This window comes from Pseudovirgaria hyperparasitica (assembly GCF_010093815.1).
Source record: "Pseudovirgaria hyperparasitica strain CBS 121739 unplaced genomic scaffold EJ05scaffold_24, whole genome shotgun sequence".
Classification (NCBI taxonomy): domain Eukaryota; kingdom Fungi; phylum Ascomycota; class Dothideomycetes; order Acrospermales; family Acrospermaceae; genus Pseudovirgaria; species Pseudovirgaria hyperparasitica.
The window spans coordinates 218445-239929 of NW_022985572.1; the positions used below are offsets into that span (position 1 = coordinate 218445).

The 21485-nt window shown below is 48.1% G+C and overlaps 12 protein-coding genes across 12 annotated transcripts; 7 read left to right on the top strand and 5 right to left on the bottom strand.

Moving 5' to 3' along the window:
• The first annotated feature begins 830 nt into the window (after positions 1-830).
• On the top strand, positions 831-2524 carry EJ05DRAFT_230725 (cyclopropane-fatty-acyl-phospholipid synthase). The gene is made up of 4 exons (XM_033739973.1): positions 831-1197; positions 1249-1311; positions 1359-1997; positions 2043-2524. The coding sequence occupies exons 1-4, from the start codon at positions 931-933 to the stop codon at positions 2436-2438; spliced, it is 1365 nt and encodes a 454-aa protein (XP_033595498.1). The 5' UTR covers positions 831-930; the 3' UTR covers positions 2439-2524.
• Positions 2525-3340: 816 nt separating this feature from the next.
• EJ05DRAFT_523442 (uncharacterized protein) lies at positions 3341-4168 on the top strand (the record flags this gene model as incomplete). The annotated part of the gene is made up of 1 exon (XM_033748801.1): positions 3341-4168. The coding sequence occupies exon 1, from the start codon at positions 3662-3664 to the stop codon at positions 4166-4168; it is 507 nt and encodes a 168-aa protein (XP_033595499.1). The 5' UTR covers positions 3341-3661.
• Positions 4169-5020: 852 nt separating this feature from the next.
• EJ05DRAFT_542243 (kinase-like protein) lies at positions 5021-6570 on the top strand (the record flags this gene model as incomplete). Its single annotated transcript, XM_033749711.1, has 2 exons — positions 5021-5055; positions 5229-6570. The coding sequence occupies 2 exons, from the start codon at positions 5021-5023 to the stop codon at positions 6256-6258; spliced, it is 1065 nt and encodes a 354-aa protein (XP_033595500.1). The 3' UTR covers positions 6259-6570.
• Positions 6571-7349: 779 nt separating this feature from the next.
• On the top strand, positions 7350-8677 carry EJ05DRAFT_505461 (oxidoreductase-like protein family; the record flags this gene model as incomplete). The annotated part of the gene is made up of 5 exons (XM_033747706.1): positions 7350-7380; positions 7507-7532; positions 7599-8055; positions 8116-8564; positions 8618-8677. 5 exons carry the CDS (start codon positions 7350-7352, stop codon positions 8675-8677), a joined length of 1023 nt encoding a protein of 340 aa, XP_033595501.1.
• EJ05DRAFT_230939 (uncharacterized protein) lies at positions 8594-9860 on the bottom strand. Its single transcript, XM_033739975.1, has one exon. It carries the CDS (start codon positions 9541-9543, stop codon positions 8911-8913), a length of 633 nt encoding a protein of 210 aa, XP_033595502.1. The 5' UTR covers positions 9544-9860; the 3' UTR covers positions 8594-8910.
• Positions 9861-10194: 334 nt separating this feature from the next.
• On the bottom strand, positions 10195-10941 carry EJ05DRAFT_480763 (uncharacterized protein). The gene has a single exon (XM_033744930.1). The coding sequence runs from the start codon at positions 10637-10639 to the stop codon at positions 10412-10414; it is 228 nt and encodes a 75-aa protein (XP_033595503.1). The 5' UTR covers positions 10640-10941; the 3' UTR covers positions 10195-10411.
• A 512-nt stretch (positions 10942-11453) lies between these two features.
• Positions 11454-12737, bottom strand: EJ05DRAFT_230962 (uncharacterized protein). The gene has a single exon (XM_033739976.1). It carries the CDS (start codon positions 12624-12626, stop codon positions 11601-11603), a length of 1026 nt encoding a protein of 341 aa, XP_033595504.1. The 5' UTR covers positions 12627-12737; the 3' UTR covers positions 11454-11600.
• A 90-nt stretch (positions 12738-12827) lies between these two features.
• On the top strand, positions 12828-15010 carry EJ05DRAFT_480764 (uncharacterized protein). The gene is made up of 4 exons (XM_033744931.1): positions 12828-12988; positions 13045-13072; positions 13247-14503; positions 14555-15010. The coding sequence occupies exons 1-4, from the start codon at positions 12906-12908 to the stop codon at positions 14711-14713; spliced, it is 1527 nt and encodes a 508-aa protein (XP_033595505.1). The 5' UTR covers positions 12828-12905; the 3' UTR covers positions 14714-15010.
• EJ05DRAFT_480766 (Metallo-dependent phosphatase) lies at positions 14752-16745 on the bottom strand. Its single transcript, XM_033744932.1, has 5 exons — positions 16384-16745; positions 16199-16322; positions 16054-16144; positions 15821-16001; positions 14752-15763 (listed from the first exon to the last, which is right to left on the bottom strand). Exons 1-5 carry the CDS (start codon positions 16398-16400, stop codon positions 14899-14901), a joined length of 1278 nt encoding a protein of 425 aa, XP_033595506.1. The 5' UTR covers positions 16401-16745; the 3' UTR covers positions 14752-14898.
• Positions 16746-17093: 348 nt separating this feature from the next.
• Positions 17094-17486, top strand: EJ05DRAFT_490462 (uncharacterized protein; the record flags this gene model as incomplete). The annotated part of the gene is made up of 1 exon (XM_033745878.1): positions 17094-17486. One exon carries the CDS (start codon positions 17094-17096, stop codon positions 17484-17486), a length of 393 nt encoding a protein of 130 aa, XP_033595507.1.
• A 363-nt stretch (positions 17487-17849) lies between these two features.
• Positions 17850-18718, top strand: EJ05DRAFT_480767 (uncharacterized protein). The gene is made up of 2 exons (XM_033744933.1): positions 17850-18065; positions 18124-18718. The coding sequence occupies exons 1-2, from the start codon at positions 17950-17952 to the stop codon at positions 18536-18538; spliced, it is 531 nt and encodes a 176-aa protein (XP_033595508.1). The 5' UTR covers positions 17850-17949; the 3' UTR covers positions 18539-18718.
• Positions 18588-20160, bottom strand: EJ05DRAFT_542248 (uncharacterized protein; the record flags this gene model as incomplete). The annotated part of the gene is made up of 3 exons (XM_033749712.1): positions 18588-19657; positions 19813-19836; positions 20154-20160. The coding sequence occupies 3 exons, from the start codon at positions 20158-20160 to the stop codon at positions 18588-18590; spliced, it is 1101 nt and encodes a 366-aa protein (XP_033595509.1).
• Positions 20161-21485: the final 1325 nt, after the last annotated feature.

The following is a 21485-nucleotide window of genomic DNA, read 5'->3' on the forward strand; positions in this document are numbered from 1 at the left end:
AAGATAAGATATCCTCGGGAAAAGCTCGGGTAGAACTTGGACCTTTCCAAACCCGTCAAGCCATAAACTGCAAGAAAATTTCCTCAACGCAGCATTAAAAAAACAAGCATCGTTCTACGAATTTATCCCTCATGGGTCATTATGTACGCGATCAACGCTTCTGCGAAGCTGCAAAACGGCAGAGTAAAAGTAGCACCTCAATCTTGACAGACAGCGGATACCAATTTCCACCCGAAGTTCAGCGATGCCCCGCTTTCAGAAAAGAATGATCCGGTCTGGATCCTCCCAAATTAGACTGAAGCGGAGTCTTTTGTATAGACGACAACGACCAACCACTATCGTTATAGGCGCAGCCATAGTGTGCTAATGTGCTGGTACACAACCGCATTGCCTTCTGTCTCGACATAATACGCTCCTCTTGTCCTCGCATTGACGTGAGGCACAGACAGAGAGAGCTGACCAATTTCATCAGTGACTCCTTTTCCCACGCACTCCAGAACCCTGTACTATGTACATTTTCAATGATGTCAGCGTCATTGAACAGCCATAAGCGGCAAAGCGTGCGGTTTGCGGGCTCGGACGACTCCATCGAAAAGCGGCATTGCTCCAACACAACTGTTGGAATACAGCCAGTCCTGAGTTGATGAAGGGCAAACGCAAGGACTTGATGCAGGTAGTGGTGAGGTTCAGAGGTACCGACAATCGGCATCATCTTCCGGCTGCGGCGCATCCGAATGTACTAGCGGTGCCCACCAATTGACACACTGCCTACGTATCTACAGCAGTATTAGCTACTCCTACAATTTCACCCATCCACTTTGCGTCATATCAGTCTTTCTGGCTCCTCTTCCCCAACTTCACGATTGCACCTTGTACCTTCGCTGCTTTGCCCATTCTTTCGTTATATCTCCTAGGTCATAATCACGTGCAATGGCTGTGTTTACGCCTTTGTTAGAAGGTCTCAATGCTATCAAGGGCCGCGCGGGCTCGCTAACATGGGGTCCGTTTGTGCATCTGGCGCGCTCTGCTGTATTGTCGATTCTGCAGCGCATTGAGATTGGCCATCTCGAGATAACAGAATCAAATGGAGTAAAGACTGTCTGTGGCAACCTGCTGGTCAAGCATGCCTCTCCAACTGTCACTCTTCAGGTCCATAACGAAATGTTTTGGATTCGCGTCTTGCTATTCGCAGACATGGTATGTGGAGAAAACTCCGGTCGCATGAAGCTTGTGCGCTGATCCTCACAGGGCTTTGCCGAGAGTTACATGTTGGAAGAAATCTCATGTATAGACCTGACATCCTTCTTTAAGGTAAACATTCTTGTTATGATGCCCACGCCTCACTCACGTGTTAGTAGCTTTTTATCCTTAATCGCACACATCTGTCTAATGGCTCGACCATCACTTCGAACATCAGTGGATCAATCAGTGGACTGGTTCGCAAGACAAACACCCTAACAAATGCTCGACTTCATATTTCAGCTCATTATGATATTAGCAATGACATGTTCGCAGCTTTCTTATCACCAGATATGACATATTCTTGTCCGATATGGCTTCCCAAGTCATCGCCATTGTCTGCTACAGAGTCCCTGGAAGAAGCGCAGATGAGAAAACTGCATCACTTTATTGAGTCCGCTCACTTGAAGGAGTCGGACCATGTGCTAGAGATCGGCACAGGGTGGGGTAGTCTCGCGATCGAGGCTGTCAGAGCGACTGGTTGTCGTATTACCAGTCTTACTCTGAGCAAAGAGCAGAAGGAACTAGCGGAAGAGCGAATTGCTCAAGCTGGCTTTCAAGACAAGATCGACGTGCTCTTATGTGACTATCGTGATGTGCAACCTCCAGCCAAAGGGGCATTTGACAAAGTCGTCAGTATAGAAATGCTCGAGGCCGTTGGGAAGGAATTTCTTGAGACGTACTTCAGCTGTGTCAATCGGTTGTTGAAGAAAGAAGGTGGCATTGGTGTCTTCCAATGCATAACAATGCCAGAAACGGTAAGTTTAGGCAATCTGTTCCTCGAAGTACACTAATCTTTCCAGCGCTACGACGCGTACGCCTCGTCTGACGACTTCATTCGACGCTATATCTTCCCAGGAGGCCATTTACCAACAGTTTCCCAACTCGTTAATGCCATCAACACTGGCTCGAACAAAACCCTGATCGTAGACGACGTTCTCAACATTGGGCCCCACTACGCGAAAACACTACGACTGTGGCGAGAAGCATTTCTGGATAACTTCGATGCCGATATACGACCGGCTTTACTGCGACAACACGACGGTATGACAAAACAGGAAATCGAGACCTTCCGCAGAAAGTGGGAATACTATTTTACCTATTGTGAAGCTGGATTCTGGACCAAAACGCTTGGAGACGTAATTATCACCGTCGGTAGAGAAGGAACTATGGAGATGGCTGAAGATGTGCCCATGTAATCAGAAGGTGACGTCTTAGGGCACTTCAATGCGATCTCGGGTTGCGTTTATGGTTGAGTCGATTAGCGGGCGCTACATAATCCTTTCAATATACTGATTCGTCTTACATTAGATGAGGAAATGCCGGAACTACCTATCTGGATTTGTTTGAACACGTAACAAGGCGTATTACATGAAGCCCAACAGCCGGTCGGCAGAGATCAGTGTCTATAGGTCCTGGCCGTTCGAACATACCACGCGAGCACGCCCAGGCGAGCATATCAAGAACGCCACACCGAATTGTACCCCAGCCCGTTGGCCTTATTTACAATCCTATCATCTTGCATTTCCCCCTTGAAGACTATTAAGCAGCTGATTGCTGGTGGTAGATGCACTGCGCTTCGTCTATAACCACCTAAACTTTTAAAAGACTTGAAAAGACGGGGAAATGGCGGAACATAGCCCTTATGTTCACCCCGACGATTGAACTTCTAGTTACACCTAGCCAAATATCAAGTCAACATGCACGTCATCCATTCATGTTGATGCTATCTATGTAGCAATCATTAAATGATAAACCTTTATCAAGCAACTGCCGAAATAAGGAAAATGCAATGCATTTTAGCCTAACTAGGTAGCTGTAACCAGATATCGACATATACAATCCGAACCCTAATCCACGCATTAAAATAACTACGAAGACGGTATAATCTTAATCTAATTAGTTTGATTAATTATATTAGATTTACTAAACTAGAGTATATATCCAAGTATAGCTAGGGGACTTACAAGCCGATGGCACCTTATGTGGCGCTCTAAGCCCCCTTGCTTTCAGGCGTGTAGTCTGATCGCCCCTTGCTATTTTGAAAACGGACAAAGTTATCTCTACAGAAGGTCTGGAGTGCAGTCCCCTGCCAGAGCATCCCACAGAGGCCGGAAGCACTTTTCAGCTGAACGAAGCCAGCTTCCTCTGATTTAGCACCATGCTTCACCGTAGGAAAGTCTCCTAGCACTATGAGACTACCTTTCATCATACTTATCTCTCCTTGGTTATATAGCTCCTTACAGCACGTGAAATCGCCCTACATTTATCATTCATCCTGCCTTCGCACAATTTCCATGTGATGTCTCCTAAACAGTCCTTACCCACACCAGCCATCTGCAGACAGACCGAAGAAATTCGGCATGCCAGCGACGCTGGTGCAAATACTTGGTTTCTGCATCTATCCCTCGAGTTACGATAGATGGTTTACCAATCTGCGTTCAAGCAATTACCCTCATGTCTCAATCTAATCATGAGAAGCAACCGAAACCGCGAATCGACTGTACGGTCTCAGGGGCGCCAGGCCGTCTTATGGCAAAGGGGACTTGGACCTGCAAGCAAATTTATGTCCTTCGGCAAGCAGGTAGATGGGGATATCTGTCCACGCATCTACGGTCGACCCATGAATATATGCATCTACCATGCATCAACTCAACAATTCGTCGAGCAGATAGGCTCCCATGCTCAATTCTTACGACAGTTCAAAGTTGACCTCGCTGAGAATAGCGCTCCACTACACAAACCACGCACTCCAACCTTCTTAACCCTTCCTTGCGATGTCGCTCTCAAGTGCGTAACAATATACATCGGCTCTGCGAACCTGAGCTCGAAGTTGGGCTATGATTACACAGATCACAAGAGTTTTCGGTCAGAGTCGGCAAAAGTTTGGCTCCATCTTGCAGGTCACTGGATGGTTGAATACGGGTGACAGCAGGACGATAGTCTGGCGAGTCTCAAGATATTCCCCTTTCTCCATCGTCACAGCTGCGATGAACCAGCAACAGCTAAGAGTATCATATTGACCAGGTTTACGAGAGCCTTGGGGGTCTATCTGGAGGAGAACGTATAGCTTCCAGGCGAATGTCTGGTGCTCGATGTCATAAAGATGGACGAAGAGATGTGCTATCGTAGAACCTTCCGCTGTAGAATGAATACTATGTATCTATACGCTACAATTAGAAGAAGCTTCGCAAAAGTCCTTCTCCAGCGCGTTAGCAAAACATGGAGAGACACTTCGACTGCCCCATGGGTTCAGCGGTCTGCTGCTCACCCTTTGGAACCAAAAGATTGTGGTTAAATTACCGATATGACATATATGTGTGGCATATGAATGCTACGTACGGCAGATACCCCGAGTTCTATCATCAATTTAGGATAGCCATATTTCTTAAGTCATGACAAAGTATGTGAAGCAAGGAGGGCAATGTAAAATAGAAATTGGCATTCTCTCTTGTATCTAACTTCCTAAACTTCCAGGAAAAAGCCTAGACGAGGGCCTGGATAGCATATACGCCCTGAGGCACGATAGTGGTTATCTTTCGAGGTCAACTATAGGATTAGTAAAATAGCGGAGATGCATCGAGCTTCCTCGAATGACTTACTGTGAGCCAAAATTGTACTAGCATTTCGAACAAATACCACCGTGGACAATGCTGGTCCCAAATGAATGATTGTCGATAAATCCCCGGCACTCAGAGGTGCCAGCATTTTTGCAAGGGACGATGACCGTTAACTCAATAAAGTGTTTTGGATTGTTCGTACAGTTTAAGAATTTGCGTTTATGAAATTGACGCTCGCACATGTTGCAGATGCCAGGTATGATTTGTTTAAAAATTGCTTTAATACTTTCGCTCGGGGTACTAGACATTTCAGCTTCATATAGGGCTCGTATGTGAACAGGGGTAGGCAGGCAGCAGTGACATGACTAGACAGGCAGCAGTGACATGACTAGGCAGAAGCCGAATAGTGTAATAATAAGCGCTGCCAAGGTTGGCTTTAGCTCAACACATCCGTGCATTCGGGGCGGAGCGCTATTTTTCCGACACAACAGCCCCTACTGTCATAATCCATGTGCGAGCGAAAGTTGTGCCTCAACGAAAGGTCACCCTACTCAAAGAGCTGGCCAACAATCCGGAAAACCTGAAGCTTACAATGGATCCTTACGAGTTCTGGCCCTGGTATCCAGAGGGTGTCAGTCGTATAATTGCAGCTGGTGCCAGTAATTATATCGCAATCGTGGACGAAAGCACCGTTCTTAAATTTCCTATCGTGCCTCCCCAGGAAGAAGACGTCTACACGATCGGTGGCCTTAACTATCGAAGACAGCTTCGAGAGGCAGCGGTCAAGGGCCTAGAAGTTGAAGAGCGGATACTACAGCACCTTGGGCCACATCCTAGAGTAATTCGCCTCATACAGAGACACAGGGATGGTCTCCTTCTCGAAAATATGGCAAATGGATCTGTACAGAAGTACCTCCAAGAGAATGATTCCAAAACATCACTGTACCAGAAATTGGAGTGGGCATGGCAGGCTGCGGAGGGTCTTGCTTATATTCATGAGAGAAATGTTTTACATTGCGACTTCAGCATCGGAAACCTTCTTCTTGACAGTAACCTAATGGTTAAGCTTTGCGACTTCCAAGGAAAGCTTCTAGATAGTGATGGCTCGATTATCCTCGATGGAGGAGCCGCTGTAAACACTATATCATCAATGCCTCGCCCAGACTATAATATCTGCAACCAAAAGTCGGACATATTCGCATTAGGGACGGCTATATATATTATGATTACCGGTCAGTCACCCTTTCCGGGACTAGATCCTATAGATGATGAGCACGAGATCCAAAGACGATTTAGAGAGAGCGACTTTCCTCCTTTAAAGACTCTTTATGTAGGAGACATCGTACGAAAATGCTGGATGCAACAATATGCACAAGCTACTGAGATTATGGACGATATACGTCGGTTACAGGGCTACGAGGCTGAGAGGTTGGAGAATCGTGAAACTCGTTCAAAGTAATGCGACCCGGTCAGTATTTTGATCGCCTCCGTCTGCTGCATGAAAGGAGATAAATTACATCTTGGCGATGGTACGACTCAACTCGTAGTATCTGCTAGGATTTTTGAATTGCTCATGAAAGAGCTGTCATGTGACGTGAGACTCTTGGAATAGAGAAGTGTATAATAGCAAGCGTTGATTACGTAGTAGTCGCAGTAGTTCATCGATAGCCATTGTACCATCAAGTACTGCGGACGTTAAACTTGTAGATGTCATCAGTCGGCTAGGATTACATGAGTGTAAATTTTCGCGACACCTGAAGTCGATCCGATGTTTGGACAAGGAGTGGTATCTCGAGAAGGTTTTTGGGCCTGTCAAGAGTGCTTACATATGGTAGCTGTGCGCCGTAGCGCAAAACAAAAGAACCTACTACGCTAGTAAAATGAATGTCCAACTAGATGGTAGGTTTCTTCGATAGTTTCTTACGAACGCAAAGTAGTGGTTTGGAAGAAGAGCATGCCAATCAACAAGCGGCGATCGTTCCAGGACATTCGCTGAGCTTAACCGAGTCTTCAAAGAATAGTCACAGCCAACGTTCAAGCCATAACTCCATATCCTTCGACAAGCCAATCGATACTTAGCTTGTGGACGCGATGAGCGGGCAGGAAGACCTTTCGATCACGAACAAATCTCTCGTTTTCACGAGTGATCTTGGTGTTTTGCAGAAGTTAGATCAGAGCGGCCTCCATTTACAGTGGCCTGCCATCGGCGATAATTATCAATGATTGGGCCAGCCTCGATGGATCATACAATCCTAATCTAGGCCCTTGGATTGTATCCGATTGTATATGCTCACGTCTGGCTGTAACTATTATAAGTTGCCTTAGGCACTCGATGATACATCATTGGTATCCACTCTCTTGGCGCCCCTCTTATGTATTGACAGCTTGAAATCTTCGAAGCTTGGAAACTTCGTATCGTTCGTATTACTTCAAGTTGTCGAGGCATCAAGAATCTTGTTTGCTTGATTGATTGATTTTATCGAAGAGTCAATCACAGTGTGCACGATCTAAAGTTCAATACTACTAAGCAAGGTCACTAGGCTCTGAAGAATGTCTATAGGCGTGGCTATTATTGGGAGTGGTATGTAGCTCTATTCTTTACGTTGCATTCTCATACATAAAAATTAGGCATCAACAACGGAAGATCTTAGTACCTCCTCAGAAAATACCCCGAACTATTGCATAGCTGACATATCAATAACTGCAGGCATCTTCGTGAAGGAGGAGCACCTCGTAAGTCTTTAGACATGAACCTGATCATACGTTTTCTGCCTCTCCCCTCTAACCACAACTATACAGCCAGCAGTCAATTCAACCCCCTCCCTCTCCCTCAAAGCCGTATTCTCCCGCTCCCTCAAGTCCGCCGCCTCGTTAGACATCCAAGATCCAGGTGTGGACCTCTACAGCGAAGACGCCGGCGAAGGAAAAGCCTACGCAGACCTCCTCGCCCGCAAAGACGTCAGCGCCGTCATCATTGCCCTCCCCATCGTCGCCCAGCCCGACTTCGTCAAACAGGCCCTCACCGCCGGTAAACACGTGCTCGCCGAGAAGCCCATCGCGAAGGACGTGCAAACGGCTGAAGCCCTGATTGCGCATTCCGAGGGCTGTAGAAGCGGCGCGACGCTGAGTATTGCGGAGAACTTCAGGTTTCTGGAGAGTCTTAACTATGCGGCTGAGGCGGTGCGGGGAATGGGTGAGGTTACGGGGTTCAGTGTGCGGAAGCATGGATTTGTGAAGCCTGGGACGAAGTACTTTGGTATGTATTCTTCCAGAGAAGATTAGAGGTGTGGGTAGTGTGGGTGCTGATATGGTGCAGAGACGGCGTGGCGGAAGACACCGGATTACCAGGGGGGCTTTCTGCTTGATGGTGGCGTACATACCGTTGCTGCTATTAGGCTGTTGCTTCAGCCGGAGAACCAACCGATGAGTGTTTCGGCGTTTAGTAGTTTGCTGCAGCCGCATCTACCGCCTATTGATTCTGTCGATGCGGTCTGGAGAACGGGGAAAGGCAAGCATGGCGTCTTTTCGATGTCGTTTGGGACAATGTCCAAGGCGAGCGAGACAGTGATTGTGACAGAGCAAGGCACGGTATCGGTCACCATCGGAGCTGTAACTGTCGCGTCTGGAGATGATAAGAGGACAGTCGAGTTCACGCATGAGGGAAATGGTGTGAAGCAGGAGATGAAGGTATGGGCGGAAGGAATGCTGTCAGGGAAGCAAGATTCGAGGCTTTCTGCTTACGAAGCATTGAAGGATCTGCAGGTGGTAAGTATCATGGTAATCCTGCCTCGTGATTCTTGAAGCTGACAATCGTGAAGCTAGAGGCAATGTTTCGAAGTGGGGAGAATGACGGCACTCCTGTGAAGATCCAGATATGATGTGATGATGCTATAGTAGTAGAGACTTTCCTTGTAAAACGTAAAGCTCTTTTACTACGTATAACTGATTAGATATTTAGCAAGTGAGATTACAAAGCATGCGTCCCTATCTCTGCGAACCTGAATCTTCCTGTGGATACAGAGAACATTGGTCGTAAATCTTAACTTCAAGGAAGCTTGAAGGGTCAGGGCATGCTATAGTGGTCCTGGATGTAGCTGGTCGCATAGAGATTTCAAGCCAAAGTCATAGCAACAGTCAAAGCGACGAGCATGCCACTGACCAGACCCGCACGGGTCTGTACACCTGCACCCGTTTCCGTTGGAACACTGCCGGTGCCAGTCCTTGACGCAGGAGTACCCATAGCACCACTCTCAGAAGTCGCCGTCGCCATCGTACCGGTAGGCGCACCCGCCTGTGTCGCATCGGCCAGCTTCTCCAAGCCAGCAGTGATCGTCACAGGTACAGAGATGTACCCGTATTCATCAGTCTCCGAGAGCGTATATGTTTCGGTCGAGCTGCCGGGAAAGTTTGCCTCCGAGCCTGCGGCGCTCTCGGCGCAGACCGCAAGCGTCTCGCTAACGGTACAGGTAGCCGCATAGGTGAAGTCTGGCTCGGCGGTTGCGAGGCTGGTGATCCAGGTGTTCTGGTTCTGGTTCACGACGTGGACGGGAGGGCGGAAGCCGCAGTCGCTGCCGTCGACGTCGGACGGACATGTCATCTCGAAGGTCGTGGCGGTGGCATCTGCCGATACCACTGATGCGACAAGGGATTGCACATCTCCGGCGGCGAAGAAGAACGAGGTGACGGAAGTGGACTGCGCCAAAGCAGTGCCGATTAGGCTGCTCAGAAGAAGAGTGGAAACCATTATTGCAATGTGTGGTTAGAATAGACTGGTATAGCCTGAGTATGGATGAGAGCTCTGTTCGAGGTGATGTCAAGAATGGAAAGGTAAAGAGTGACTGTGCCTTCGATTGGCGTTGACAATAGTCCAAGACGTTCCGTTCTGTATACGCGCTCGAGCTAAAGTCAATACGCGCCGGCCGATAATTAGGGGGAGGCGGCCCCCAATTTAGACATTCATTTACTGCACGTGGCCTCGGCCGAAGATCATGATCGTAAACTCTGCTCGTAGAAGGACATCAGACGTCTATATTGCTGATGGTTTCGTTCGTTCAAGAATCACTTTTACAAGAGGTTCGAAGTCGACGGTCTGAATGCTTCCAAAAGGGCCGATGTTCGGCGCACGGAGATATTTGAATTACTTTAGAAACAACAGGGGAACGATGATCAACAAGCATAGAACCTTGCAGATCTGGCGAGCACAGAGCCATCTCCACATTTGTCGATCTCGGAAACTCGATTACATGCAGGGATCCCCAGTCAGACCTGGGTGAGTACATACCTACGCTGCCAATGTCAGATAATTATAATACATCCTTATTGTCAAGGGTTTCATTGTAGGAATCCGCAGCTCATCATGCCAGGCCTCCATACAAGAAACATTCGATATCAAGGGGGTAAATATAACACTTCTGCTTCCGCCCAGTGGTGTAGTATGCGTGACAGTGCCAGTCGCATGCGACAAAGTGCGATGTATTCCCACGCACATGGTGCTGTACGACATGTGACGGATATCATCTGGAAGAAGTAAGGTCCTCAAATATCATTGCAACAGTCGCCTCGACATAGGCTCCTCGTCAGTACAAAGACCCATATTCCATTCACCATTGCGATCACTCCAAACTCCCCATCAATCTCTCCAACTCCACGCCCTCCACCCTCACCAACACCTTGTCGTCACACATCTTATCAGCCCTCCCCCACCCAATAGCCACAATCTGCGTCCCATACCCCGGCTGCTCAAACCCAGGCTCAATCGGTCCCACCTTAGCCTCGAATTCCTTCACCACCTTGTACACCGTATATTTAGCCCAGAGAATGTCTGGGCTGAGACTGCGCATGCGGTAAGGGGTGCCAAAGGGAGCAAAGTAGACGCGATCCTCGTTGCCAAAGCGGTCAAATGTACGTTCCTGGTTGGATCTTGGTAATGCCGGCGATTGGAGTCTTGCTGTTGTTGGTTTGTGTGCAGACGAAGCCTCCTTGCGGGTCGTTGGGCCAGTTCCAGGAGCCGGATTGTCCCTAGGTATGGTTATTCTAAAAGTAGTGTGATTGTAACATTCCTCTCAGGCCACGCAGTAGATCTATCTCAGCGAGAAATTTCAAAATCGAAGCACAGGTCAAGGGATGCAGCTTTTGAGCTTGCATCTGGAAAACTTGGACGTACATTTGTCTGCCAATCCTTCAAGAACTCTTCCGGAGAGCGGCCACCCAGGCGATTATAGCCATGGAGTAGTGGCTTGAACCTGACATCAACCTTCTTTGGACCAAGGTCACCATTCTTCCAATCCATATAATTCTCACTGTCCATCTTGATTTTGGTGCTGTGGCTGTCGGCGTAGAGAGTGAGATAACAGAGGCGATTGGGATGTATGGCCGTTCCACAGTGAATCAACTATCTCCTATAAGGGGACATGCGATTACTGTCTTGCTCACTTTCACCGCTAAACTGACAGCTGAAATCGTCAGAAGCAAGAGCTGAAGCTGGACGTAAGAACTAATAAAGCATCCTCTATCGACGCCACGAACGCCACGGACGCCACGCGAGCTGCCAAACATTTGGACCCCTACAACTATGCTTGAAGAAGATGCATCGTTCCAGCGAAGTCTCACCGCATCACATTGTAGATCTTACGTTGTCAGCTTGAGCACCATTTCAGTAGCGAGTGCTATAGAAAGCGCGGAAGGGTGGAAAAGTCAGCACTCGTTGCAGAATATGATTGTTTTCACTACAGCCAAACAAGCAGGCATTCTGCTATCGAGATATTATCGCGGTTCGTCATGTCAAGACAACAACACCGCCGCTCATTTCTTTCGTTTCTTCTTTTTCTTGTTTCTTATTCTCTGCTTTTCCCTCCTCATCTCGTCTCGCTCTTCCCTCTCTTCTTCTGCTGCCGCATCGGGTTTCACTTCCTTCCTTACACCATAGTGCCGGACGGCTTCCCTCTCGAAGCCGTCCTTTTCTCTTCGATATAGCGCCATAGTGGCGCGTGCGTCCACGACACTAGAGTGCTCGCCTTGTTGGATCTTAATCCCAAGGAATGTATCCGCAAGCCTCTTTAATGCAGGTGATCGTCCTCCTGCAATTTCTCGATACGGTGGGTACTTCGACGTGTCGCGTATGTCTTGCTTTGGGTGGTTTATGATGAGAGCTTGCAAGTCATTTTTTACTGCGTGCGCCACAAGTATTCTCCCATTCAAAAGACCTTTGACATCGTCCTGCACCATTTTGAAACTCCTCGCAACTCCTTCCTGGAGATGCTCCTCTGCGATACCACTCACATGTGTCCTATAGTCCGTGACAGGTAACACAGGTAGGACATAGCTGTCGTATAGTACATCCCCATGGTAGTTCGTTATCGACACTCGAGCCAGTTGTGAATCGGAGTACGGAGGTGGACCAATACCCACCATCTCACAGTCCAAAGCAACATATCTATTTTTCTGCGAAGTGGCGGCAGGATAGAAACCTTGATTTGATATGAAGGGTTCCGAGAGAGGTTTGAGAAGGGCAGATGTTGGATTATCGTCGTCGAAAGGGACTTTGGCAATGTCGATAGAGGAGTGAGGTTGAAGCTGAGCTGATGGTGCAGCCGTAGTGCCATTCCCAGGCTGTTCTCGGGAGAAGTAAGAGCCCATCTTCGTGCGATTCACTTTCAGGGTCCCATTGGTTGCATGGACTTTGACCTTCTTTGTAATGCCATTGGGCTTCGCACCAGCCGTGTGTTTTCTCTTCAATGACTTCTCTGCTTTATCTTCAGCTTGGCATTTCCCTTTCTGTAGTGTTTTTTGAATCTTCTTCCAGTTACTGGACAGATTAGCTATCTCCATGCCGGGTCATGTGTCACATATTCATGCTGTGGTTGGGCTGTGAAATTTATCATCCTGCGCAAAATTACAGCGGAGCTTGGGAAAGTTCTGGCAGGCCCGAGCGCGCCGAAATCTTAGCGCGCGAAACTGCCACTTCCGCAAAGGCGGTCAGCAGCACTAGCTATCACGTGTATCCGTTGCTGAAGCGAGTTCAAGATGCGACAGAATACTAATCATCAACAACGCAATACATCCATCTGTCTTCATCTCCAAACTCTGAATATCGCTTTTGCTATCTGAATGGCGCCCAGAGAGGGCTCAAATGAGCCATCAGGTACCCCAGTGCCGTTAGAAAAAGGCTTTGCAACCTTAGCGACGCTTAGGTAAGATACGCATAGATGGTATATAGATAAGTGAAAGCTAACATGCGTATTCGTAGGACTGGAGTCAAAGCTTGGGTTCACAAAGTGAGTAACCTTGTGATTTGAGGTCTGCGCGCGCACTCGGAAAGGACGTGGGTTCTTATAGACCTCAACAAAAGTCCATTAGCGGATTTTCCAGTCTGATTCTTTGCACAAATGTCTTATGCATGATCGAGAAGATCGGGATACTTGAAGAGACTACTGCTGACTGTTTCTCAGGATGGAGAATATCGCAAAGCAGAAATTCTGGCAATACAACCAAAGAAAGGAACGAATACGTACTATGTCCATTACGAAGAGTTTAATAAACGTCTCGATGAATGGGTGCGCCCTGATCGGATAGATCTGACTCGCGAAGTGGAATGGCCAGCTCCTGAGAAGCCTGACAAGAAGAAGACTCAAGGCGCACCACCGAAAGCTCAACAGCCTCAATCTAAATCCGATGCCGCCTCCAAAAACCAGAAGAAGACGCTCAAAAGACCACGCTCCTCGCAAGGTGGAACCCCAGAAGTGTTGACTGATGCCGGGAATAGCAAGTCCTCACGCCCATCACGTGCATCTGGCAAAGAGAATAAGGAGGTCACAATTCTTGCCCCTGAAATTACCGACCTCGCCACTCCGAAGGTGGAAGACGAGGAGATCGATCTAGTAGATGTGCAGGACGCTGCCGCTGCTGCGAAGGCCGCACCCCCTGAAGAATATTCGCGCGAGGAGGAAATTGAAAAGCTGCGCACCTCAGGCTCGCTCACCCAGAATCAGACCGAGATCTCGCGTGTACGTAATCTTGAAAAAATCCAAATGGGAAAGCATGAGATTGAGCCATGGTACTTCAGTCCGTACCCAGTCGAATTCGCAGAGGAGGATATGGTGTATATCTGCGAGTTTTGCCTAGGATACTACGCCGACGTGACGCAGTTTGAACGGCATCGTGAGAAATGTACTTTGCAACACCCACCCGGCAACGAGATCTACCGCGATGATTTCGTTTCGTTCTTCGAAATTGATGGCCGGCGACAAAGAACATGGTGTCGCAATTTGTGTCTCTTATCAAAGCTGTTCCTGGATCACAAGACGCTGTACTACGACGTCGACCCGTTTCTGTTCTACTGCATGTGCATCCGCTCAGAACATGGCTGCCACTTTGTCGGTTACTTCTCCAAAGAAAAGGAGTCCGCGGAAGGTTACAACGTTGCATGTATCCTGACCCTCCCTCAGTACCAACGCGCCGGATTCGGAAGACTGCTCATCCAATTCAGCTACGAGCTCAGCAAGCGCGAAGGTAAACTTGGTAGTCCCGAGAAGCCCCTGAGTGATTTAGGTCTTCTAGGCTATCGAGCTTACTGGCAGGAAACAATTGTCGACCTCCTAATGGACGGACGCACCGACGCGAATGTTGAAGAGCTTGGTGCCATCACTGCGATGACGACTAACGATGTACTGCACACCCTCCAGAACCTTAACATGCTACGTTATTCGGTAGGTGGTCACGACATACAGAAGAAGTATATTGAGACTCACTGGTCGCAGAAGAACCAACATGTCATCGTTCTGACGGACGCGGTTATTGAGCAACGTGAGCGGCAGAAGGAGAAGGAGAAGCTGAGAGGCAAGAGAGTCATTGATCCAGAGCGATTGCAGTGGAAACCGCCAGTATTCACTGCAAGCAGCCGGACGTGGAATTGGTGATTTCATCTCAATCTGTTTTATCGTTTAGCATGGCGCCGTGGCTGGCATGATTCTGGAGTTCTTGCGTGGTGTCAGGACAGAAATGGTCTTTGGGTGGCTGTGATGCATGGTTGAAGGTTCTACGTTACGTATGGGGTATGTTTTGATATATTGCTCTATTCAAGAGGCTTATGTTCTCTGACTTCTCACAAGAAGTAGTCCGCAACTGGCTTCTTAGCCGGCATCCCCCTGGAATCTTGCGGTGCTGCTTCAAATACCCTATATCTGCGCCCGGGACCTTCTCTATTCCTTTCATTCAGTACGCCTCTACTTCTCCCAATGTCGCCGTTACTCCGTGGTACGAAGCCCCCGTTGCCTCCGTCTTCGCCAAGCTCTAGAATTGCGGCTACGTTGCCACATCGATAGCAGTAGTTGGGTGCACTCCACACTGTGACAATTGTGCTTTCAAACATCTCTTTGAAACCCTCCATGACTAGCTGATGTGCGCGGGCGATGAGCGACAGATTGTTCGTATGGTTGAAACATTTGACAATGTCGGCACCGAAAAGAAACCCAGCGCCTCGTGGAGAAAGTCCCCATCCGTCAATCTCGTCAGGATCAGACCAGAGAAGATCACACATGGCGCCTTCATGTGGAACTTCCTGCTTGCGATCAAGGAGGCGAATCTTGTCAATCGTATCGATCAGGGGCGAGAGGCCGCCATGGACGCAGAGAACAGCTCCAGAATTAGACGTACGAGAGCCGTTGGAGGAGGATGTGGCACCGGTCCCACTTGGGCCAGAGGCAGATGGAGCAATAGGAGACGAAGACGGAAGTGTCTTGGAAGGTGAAAGAGGGGCTTGTTGCTGTGATGCACGTGGAAAGCGCGACATGATCTCGCCGGCGGAATTGAGTATCTCGATCTCGATGTCTTGGTCAGCGTAGGAGTTCTGTTCGGATTGTGAAGCCGTGTCAGAGCTTTGGAATGGCGCTGCAGAGGGCTCAAGGTTGGTAGTGGCGCCTGTGACGAGCGCACCAAGGGCAAGGTAGTCGAAGACGTCGCAGCAATACCTGACAACACGGGTGAGCAATTCCCCTCTGCCCAACTTTGAGTAATGTTATTCATACCTCCAAACATTTGCGCTCCCGTATTTTCTTATGCATTCGTCATAGAATCCATATACTGTCGTAATCTGTCGTGATTCGTGATTTCCCCTAATGAGGGTGATGCGGTCTGGGTATCGTACTTTGAGGCAAAGAAGAAGTAAAAAGGACTCGAGAGAATAGAACCCCCGATCAACGAAGTCGCCTGGAATCACTTTAGCTGTCTTGGACCCAGAGCAGATTCAAAGGTGTCGTACCCATGAACAAATAATTAGTCTCTGGCACATCGCCACCAACACGAAAAAGCTCCATCAAGTCGTGGAACTGTCCATGGATATCGCCACATATCTGAAACCTGTTTAGCAAAGCCAGAGCATGTATGAATACCTTAGGACTCTCTACCGTCACTGGCGCATCAACGCCCACCACATTGCCTTCCTCGATCAGCAGCTCGCGCGCTTTGTACGTAAGCTCACGGACTTGGTTTTCCGGTATAAGACGACATGCGCGTAGCTGTGCGATAGCCCTATGGGAGGTATTAATCAGTCGTAGTTCTAATACGATAGCAAGCCTTGTACGTCACTCACTTGTCAAGGTCACTCATGTTTGTGCTTTGAACCTTTCCGTCTGACTAAAGCTGACCCGAAGTCGGGCGCCTTAGGGTAATGCTTGACACTCCGGTAGAATTGTTTAAAAGTGTCGGCTCTTCAAGGGTGCGTCCTGGTGGGAATCGACTATGTGTGTGGTAAGTTGTAGAGTTGTGAAAAGCGAATGTAGTGGTGGCGCCTAGGAAGCAAGCATGCGATATGGCGTAGATGCGCCGTATATTGACAATCTACCGGGCTCATCAAGACTTATAGCTACACATTATTGAAGACGATCGTGGGATCATAGGGTTCGGGCAGGGTCTTGGTGTTGTTGAGTACAGGTCGGCAGTAGAGTTGGTCACCAAATGCAACGCGCAACGGGAGAACAGCTCGGCGCAGCGCCAAGTCTTTTCGGAGGAGAGCCACCTTCTGTCAATTTATGCACAGACTTCGAGTATCAACATCGTTGTTCACCCCGCCCAACGTCTTGCAATCGCTACTCCCAATGCGGCGGCAGTGTACATATCGCACCGAGAAGACCATCTTGGATCGCTAGCTGACATCCACCAGGTGTCTCCGAAGCTGCCGTATTCTCCCCAGCACTCGCCATTCAGTCTTGATCCCTTTTCCACCTCATCCCAAACGATATCTTGCCGCGCCACGGTCTTCACACCTACCGTCACCCTTCCGACACTGTATCGTATTGAAAGATGCCTCCAGCTCTCCACCCTCGCTCACGTTGGACAACTTCACTCTTTACCTCAACTCTTCTCGTTTCGTTCCTCGTTGTCGGCACACCACACATACTGCCATGTCCAGCACCACGGAATATAGCTGCAGACTCGAGGGACTTAACAGACCCTTCTAGACCTCGACGGCGGAGAAAGCGCGCCTCTGGGGCGTCTGAGGATCCGGAGGTACAAAGTAAAGAAGTTGAGCCTGGGAGGGAGTGTCCTGTGCCCAAGCCATCAGGACTAGTAGGTCAAATACTCGGCTTCAAGGAGCGGAAAGAGAACACAGAGAATCCTACAATCATAATAGAGAGTACTAGGACAAAAGAGAGACGGAAAGCCATGGATGAAAAGACGGATCAGAACAGGTAACAGCAATGGCTGAAGTAGCAGCCTAAGACGAAGGTCCGTATGATCGCATAATTGTACAATACTGTATAGAGATCATGAGCCATGTAAAATACCAGGCAATTGGACGTGTCGCATATCGCTAGACTATTATGGAAAGGTGTATAATTGCTTGACCGGATTCTTGTTACAGGTCATTAAAGTACTTTCTTTTTCGGAACGCTAAGGGGTAGAACTCTAGCTGAGTTATGTGCCAGAGGTGTGCGCGGTCAAAATCATCACAACAGAATAGCTGTATGTATGTTCTTCGATGTACTCAGCCCTATGGCCGTTTAGCTTGGCCTACCTACCTGGCTAGTTGCCTAGACGCTAGCAAAGCTCCCTAGAATCTGGTATGACGTCTGCTGGAATAGCTAATATTCGACGCAACTTAATGCTGAAATTGCTGCCACTCAGGGGAACATCTTATTACGTCCGAAACAGCATAATGATACTCAGAAACCCGAGTTTACTGTCTACCCTCTCAACAGCTCGTTGCGCCCTCCAACATCGCCAATTCAGCTGCAGCGCATCCCGGGCAGCAAAGAACCGCATTTTCAATTCGTATGCCTCGACTTCTATGCCACCACCAGGGATCAATGAATGGCTGACAAGATTTTAGTATCCGCCGGCCTGATGACCTCCATACTCTCAACCTTCTCTCCTCGTCCTCATCTACGCCGCTACTTACATTCTGGTCGACCGCCTGGTGCCCATCTTGTAGCACTGTACGGCCGCTGATACGCGAATTGATCGAAGAGCATGGCGTGGGAGAAAGTGAAGGTGGGATCGGGTTTGTTGAAGTCGAGATGGATAGCCCAGAGATTGGCGACCTGCCGGTGCAATATATGATCGCGTCGATGCCCACGCTGATGGCGTTTTCGCGCGGAGAGCCTCAGGTTGAGACCAAGGTCACTTTACCCGAGAAGATGAAGGATAGGGCATGGATAGAGGAATGGATAAGGACAGAAGCGAAAAGAGGCGGTGCTGGTGGTGCCGGCGGAAGTATATTTGGAAGCTGGTTTGGAAAGGGGTGAAGAAAATGACATTGTATTCTCGTTTACGAATGTTGAGTCGCCAGGCTATCTAAAGATCATTGCGTAGGCTGTCAGCTTCACTTAGAATCTCCCTCATCCAGCTGGTCGTGACTTCTTCATCAAATTCGCGCAGTCCCGGCGTCCGTCCCAACATCACCCCGTTCTCTCCTGTTTCGGAGCGCACATTATACGCAACTTGGTGTAAGTGTTGTGCACATCCAAGGAAATCGTATACATCGATAAGCTCTGTAGCAAATGGCAGTGTCCTAAGCCTCATAGGCGGGGTTGTGGTGGTGGCTTGAGGCGCGCACTGTATGCTGCATTCGATTACATGGAGGTTCAATCTTTTAACGCCGGTGAATTTGAACTCCAGCAGTCTCCGTATAGCCTCAATCACGGCTTCCATCATTTCCTTCGCCTTGCAATGATATTCAGACTGGTTGCAATTCTTTGTACAGCATTCGTAGACCATGTGCAGCATGATAACATTCAAAGTACCAATGCGCTCAAGATCAGTCTTTTTGAGATGGCGTGGAATTTCTAATTCAACGGAAGTCTTATTCGCCTCGTTTTCACCGCGGATAACGAAATGCTGTCGTTTGAAATTGAAGTTCTCAATTACAGGAATGATGAAATCCTTGGTGCCGTCCTTGACGCTCAACCAGATTTCGAGTTTCTCGGCGCGGAACATCGATATCAAAACTTCGGCATGGAAACGCTTGCAGGTGTATGCCAGACCTAGTAATCGAGGCATTGGGTCCTGTGGTCGGGTGTTATAGAGACCACTATCGTATCGAGGACAGCTTTCGTCCACCAAGTGTTCGACTATCATCAGGGTGATTTCGACAGGAAGATTGATCAAACTTGATCCTAGCGATGGTCGTGAGATTCGTCTTCGCTTCCTACATGATAGAAAGGTGCTTCCAGTAATGGGCCTCTTGATCAGTCTTGTAGGTTGGAGCCAAATACTTGACCTGGGTTCGAAATCGACTGAAAGTTGCTGGTGGACCGGGCGTACCAAACTCTGGGCTTGACTGTCTTCTCGACTTTCAGATCCAGCTGTAGGCGTGATATCTTCAAGTTTAGAGCTTCGAGGTCTGACGGGCCGTCCTATTCCATCTGAAGGTATTGTACAACATATGTCAGAGTATTTTAATCAGGGATTTCTCTTGGCAGATCGAAGTGAAACAGCCGTGGAATATCACTGTCTCCGGTAAAAAATTGTTGAAGACAGTCAGCTGCTTGGGGATCTCCTTCCTCATGCCGACGCGTACTAGGGGGAAGAACAGGTCCCTTCCCTGTTCTGGGTTGTAACATAGAACACATTTCTGAGTAAATAGCCACTAGCTTTGCGTTCACTCCAATTTTGGACTCAAAGCCAGTCACTTATGACTGTAGTCAAAGAAACAGTCCATTCTTTCGGCCCATTTGGGGTTATAATCATAGCTGATTATGTACATTTACGAATTTTCAATTAACTTTCACAGGGGACAAAGCGTAAGTAGCCTCACTGTCCTCATTCATCCCGCAAAGCACGCCGTTTTAAGACACAGTGCTCACTGTGCGCTCGGCAGATTCACACACAGTTCTAGTACACTTTGACACGTTGACTTACCCGGCATATGGGAAAGAACATATAACGTGCGCGAATCTCTCCACCCGCACTCTCCTTCTCCAAATCAAGTATCTTCTGAGGCACTAACTTCACATCACGCAAGTGTATGCTGTGTTAAGTAGGGAAACCTAATCATCGAAATGTTTGTGGTGGAACAAGCTGGCCATGTTTGATCACACGTAAACAAGCTTAAATATGGACTGGACTCTGTTTCATTATACTCAGACACAACGTCAATCTGATATATTCTGAGCCACATCTGTTCTCAGTCCTTGGTAGACTCAACAGTGATGATGATTGACGGCGATACGCGATGGTCAAAAGATCATTGGTGAAAACGATGATTATCAGAGCTATCCAAGTGGAACATGAACACACGACATACCCCTGAACGGGCTACTTGCTCATATCATTTCCCCCTTACGAAAGAGAGAGCTTGCTACGAAAGTGCTGATATATGTATGATGTAGTTCATTACCTGATGATGATAGATGTCAGCAACATAATGCGTGTATACGTAGCTCTACCTATCCCTTCAATCTCAGTTTGAGGAGGAGGCTGTTCGGTGTACTTGACCACTTATATCACTTAGCATCGTCATGGATATTTCACACATTTGGTATGCTCTTTTCACTACCCAGACGTCGAATCATTCAGTAGTCTATAGGCCACTCGGAATCAATTTTGTAAAAATCAATATCACCATAGGCTACCACTGTTTAGAATTAGATGGTAGGAGTGCTTTCACGTAGATGTTAACCACGTATGGAGTGGCCACTGTAAAACCATAGTAATCATAGTGTAAGACTAGATGCATCGACGTGGTACAATATTTGTCATCCAACCTTTGTACCGAAAACCGCTCGCTCCTATACAGTGACCAGACAAGATATAACGAGATTATCGGGTTACACAACACTTGTCATTTCAGCACCGACACAAGGAACAATGACACCAGTACCCGATATCCCTCCCCTTCTTGATGCTTTCTTTTTCTTCTGTACTACCACCTCGCTAAGGCACTTCTACTTGAAAGCGCGCCAATGCGTAAGAAGATCCGACAATGGCTAGCGTCAACTTTGAAAACAAAATATGGCCGTCCTTTCCCCATATCAAACTTGCATGTTAATCTTAGACGACTATGCGTCCGTGAATATGATAGTCTCATGCTGGGTAGGACATCTATTCATGATTGTCTTCAGTGTGTGATAATGATGTACACTACTGAACTATCGAAACACAAACATTCACATTTCTAAAGGGTCGTTATGCTCAAACAAGGGGGAAGTACGGCTCGATATATCATTGGTGGGATACCTTGGAATTTGGAGA

Excerpts from the sequence above, each read along its gene's own strand:
- EJ05DRAFT_230725 (XM_033739973.1), top strand. The coding sequence starts at position 931 with ATGGCTGTGTTTACGCCTTTGTTAGAAGGTCTCAATGCTATCAAGGGC. Across the intron at positions 1,198-1,248 it reads TCTTGCTATTCGCAGACATG|GGCTTTGCCGAGAGTTACAT; the intron begins GTATGTGGAGAA and ends TGATCCTCACAG. Across the intron at positions 1,998-2,042 it reads GCATAACAATGCCAGAAACG|CGCTACGACGCGTACGCCTC; the intron begins GTAAGTTTAGGC and ends TAATCTTTCCAG.
- EJ05DRAFT_230939 (XM_033739975.1), bottom strand. The coding sequence starts at position 9,543 with ATGGTTTCCACTCTTCTTCTGAGCAGCCTAATCGGCACTGCTTTGGCG.
- EJ05DRAFT_480763 (XM_033744930.1), bottom strand. The coding sequence starts at position 10,639 with ATGCGCAGTCTCAGCCCAGACATTCTCTGGGCTAAATATACGGTGTAC.
- EJ05DRAFT_230962 (XM_033739976.1), bottom strand. The coding sequence starts at position 12,626 with ATGGAGATAGCTAATCTGTCCAGTAACTGGAAGAAGATTCAAAAAACA.
- EJ05DRAFT_480764 (XM_033744931.1), top strand. The coding sequence starts at position 12,906 with ATGGCGCCCAGAGAGGGCTCAAATGAGCCATCAGGTACCCCAGTGCCG. Across the intron at positions 12,989-13,044 it reads GCAACCTTAGCGACGCTTAG|GACTGGAGTCAAAGCTTGGG; the intron begins GTAAGATACGCA and ends GCGTATTCGTAG. Across the intron at positions 14,504-14,554 it reads TTAACATGCTACGTTATTCG|AAGAACCAACATGTCATCGT; the intron begins GTAGGTGGTCAC and ends CACTGGTCGCAG.
- EJ05DRAFT_480766 (XM_033744932.1), bottom strand. Across the intron at positions 16,002-16,053 it reads GACTAATTATTTGTTCATGG|GCGACTTCGTTGATCGGGGG; the intron begins GTACGACACCTT and ends AAGTGATTCCAG. Across the intron at positions 15,764-15,820 it reads GGGAGCGCAAATGTTTGGAG|GTATTGCTGCGACGTCTTCG; the intron begins GTATGAATAACA and ends CCGTGTTGTCAG.
- EJ05DRAFT_480767 (XM_033744933.1), top strand. The coding sequence starts at position 17,950 with ATGATACTCAGAAACCCGAGTTTACTGTCTACCCTCTCAACAGCTCGT. Across the intron at positions 18,066-18,123 it reads AAGAACCGCATTTTCAATTC|TATCCGCCGGCCTGATGACC; the intron begins GTATGCCTCGAC and ends ACAAGATTTTAG.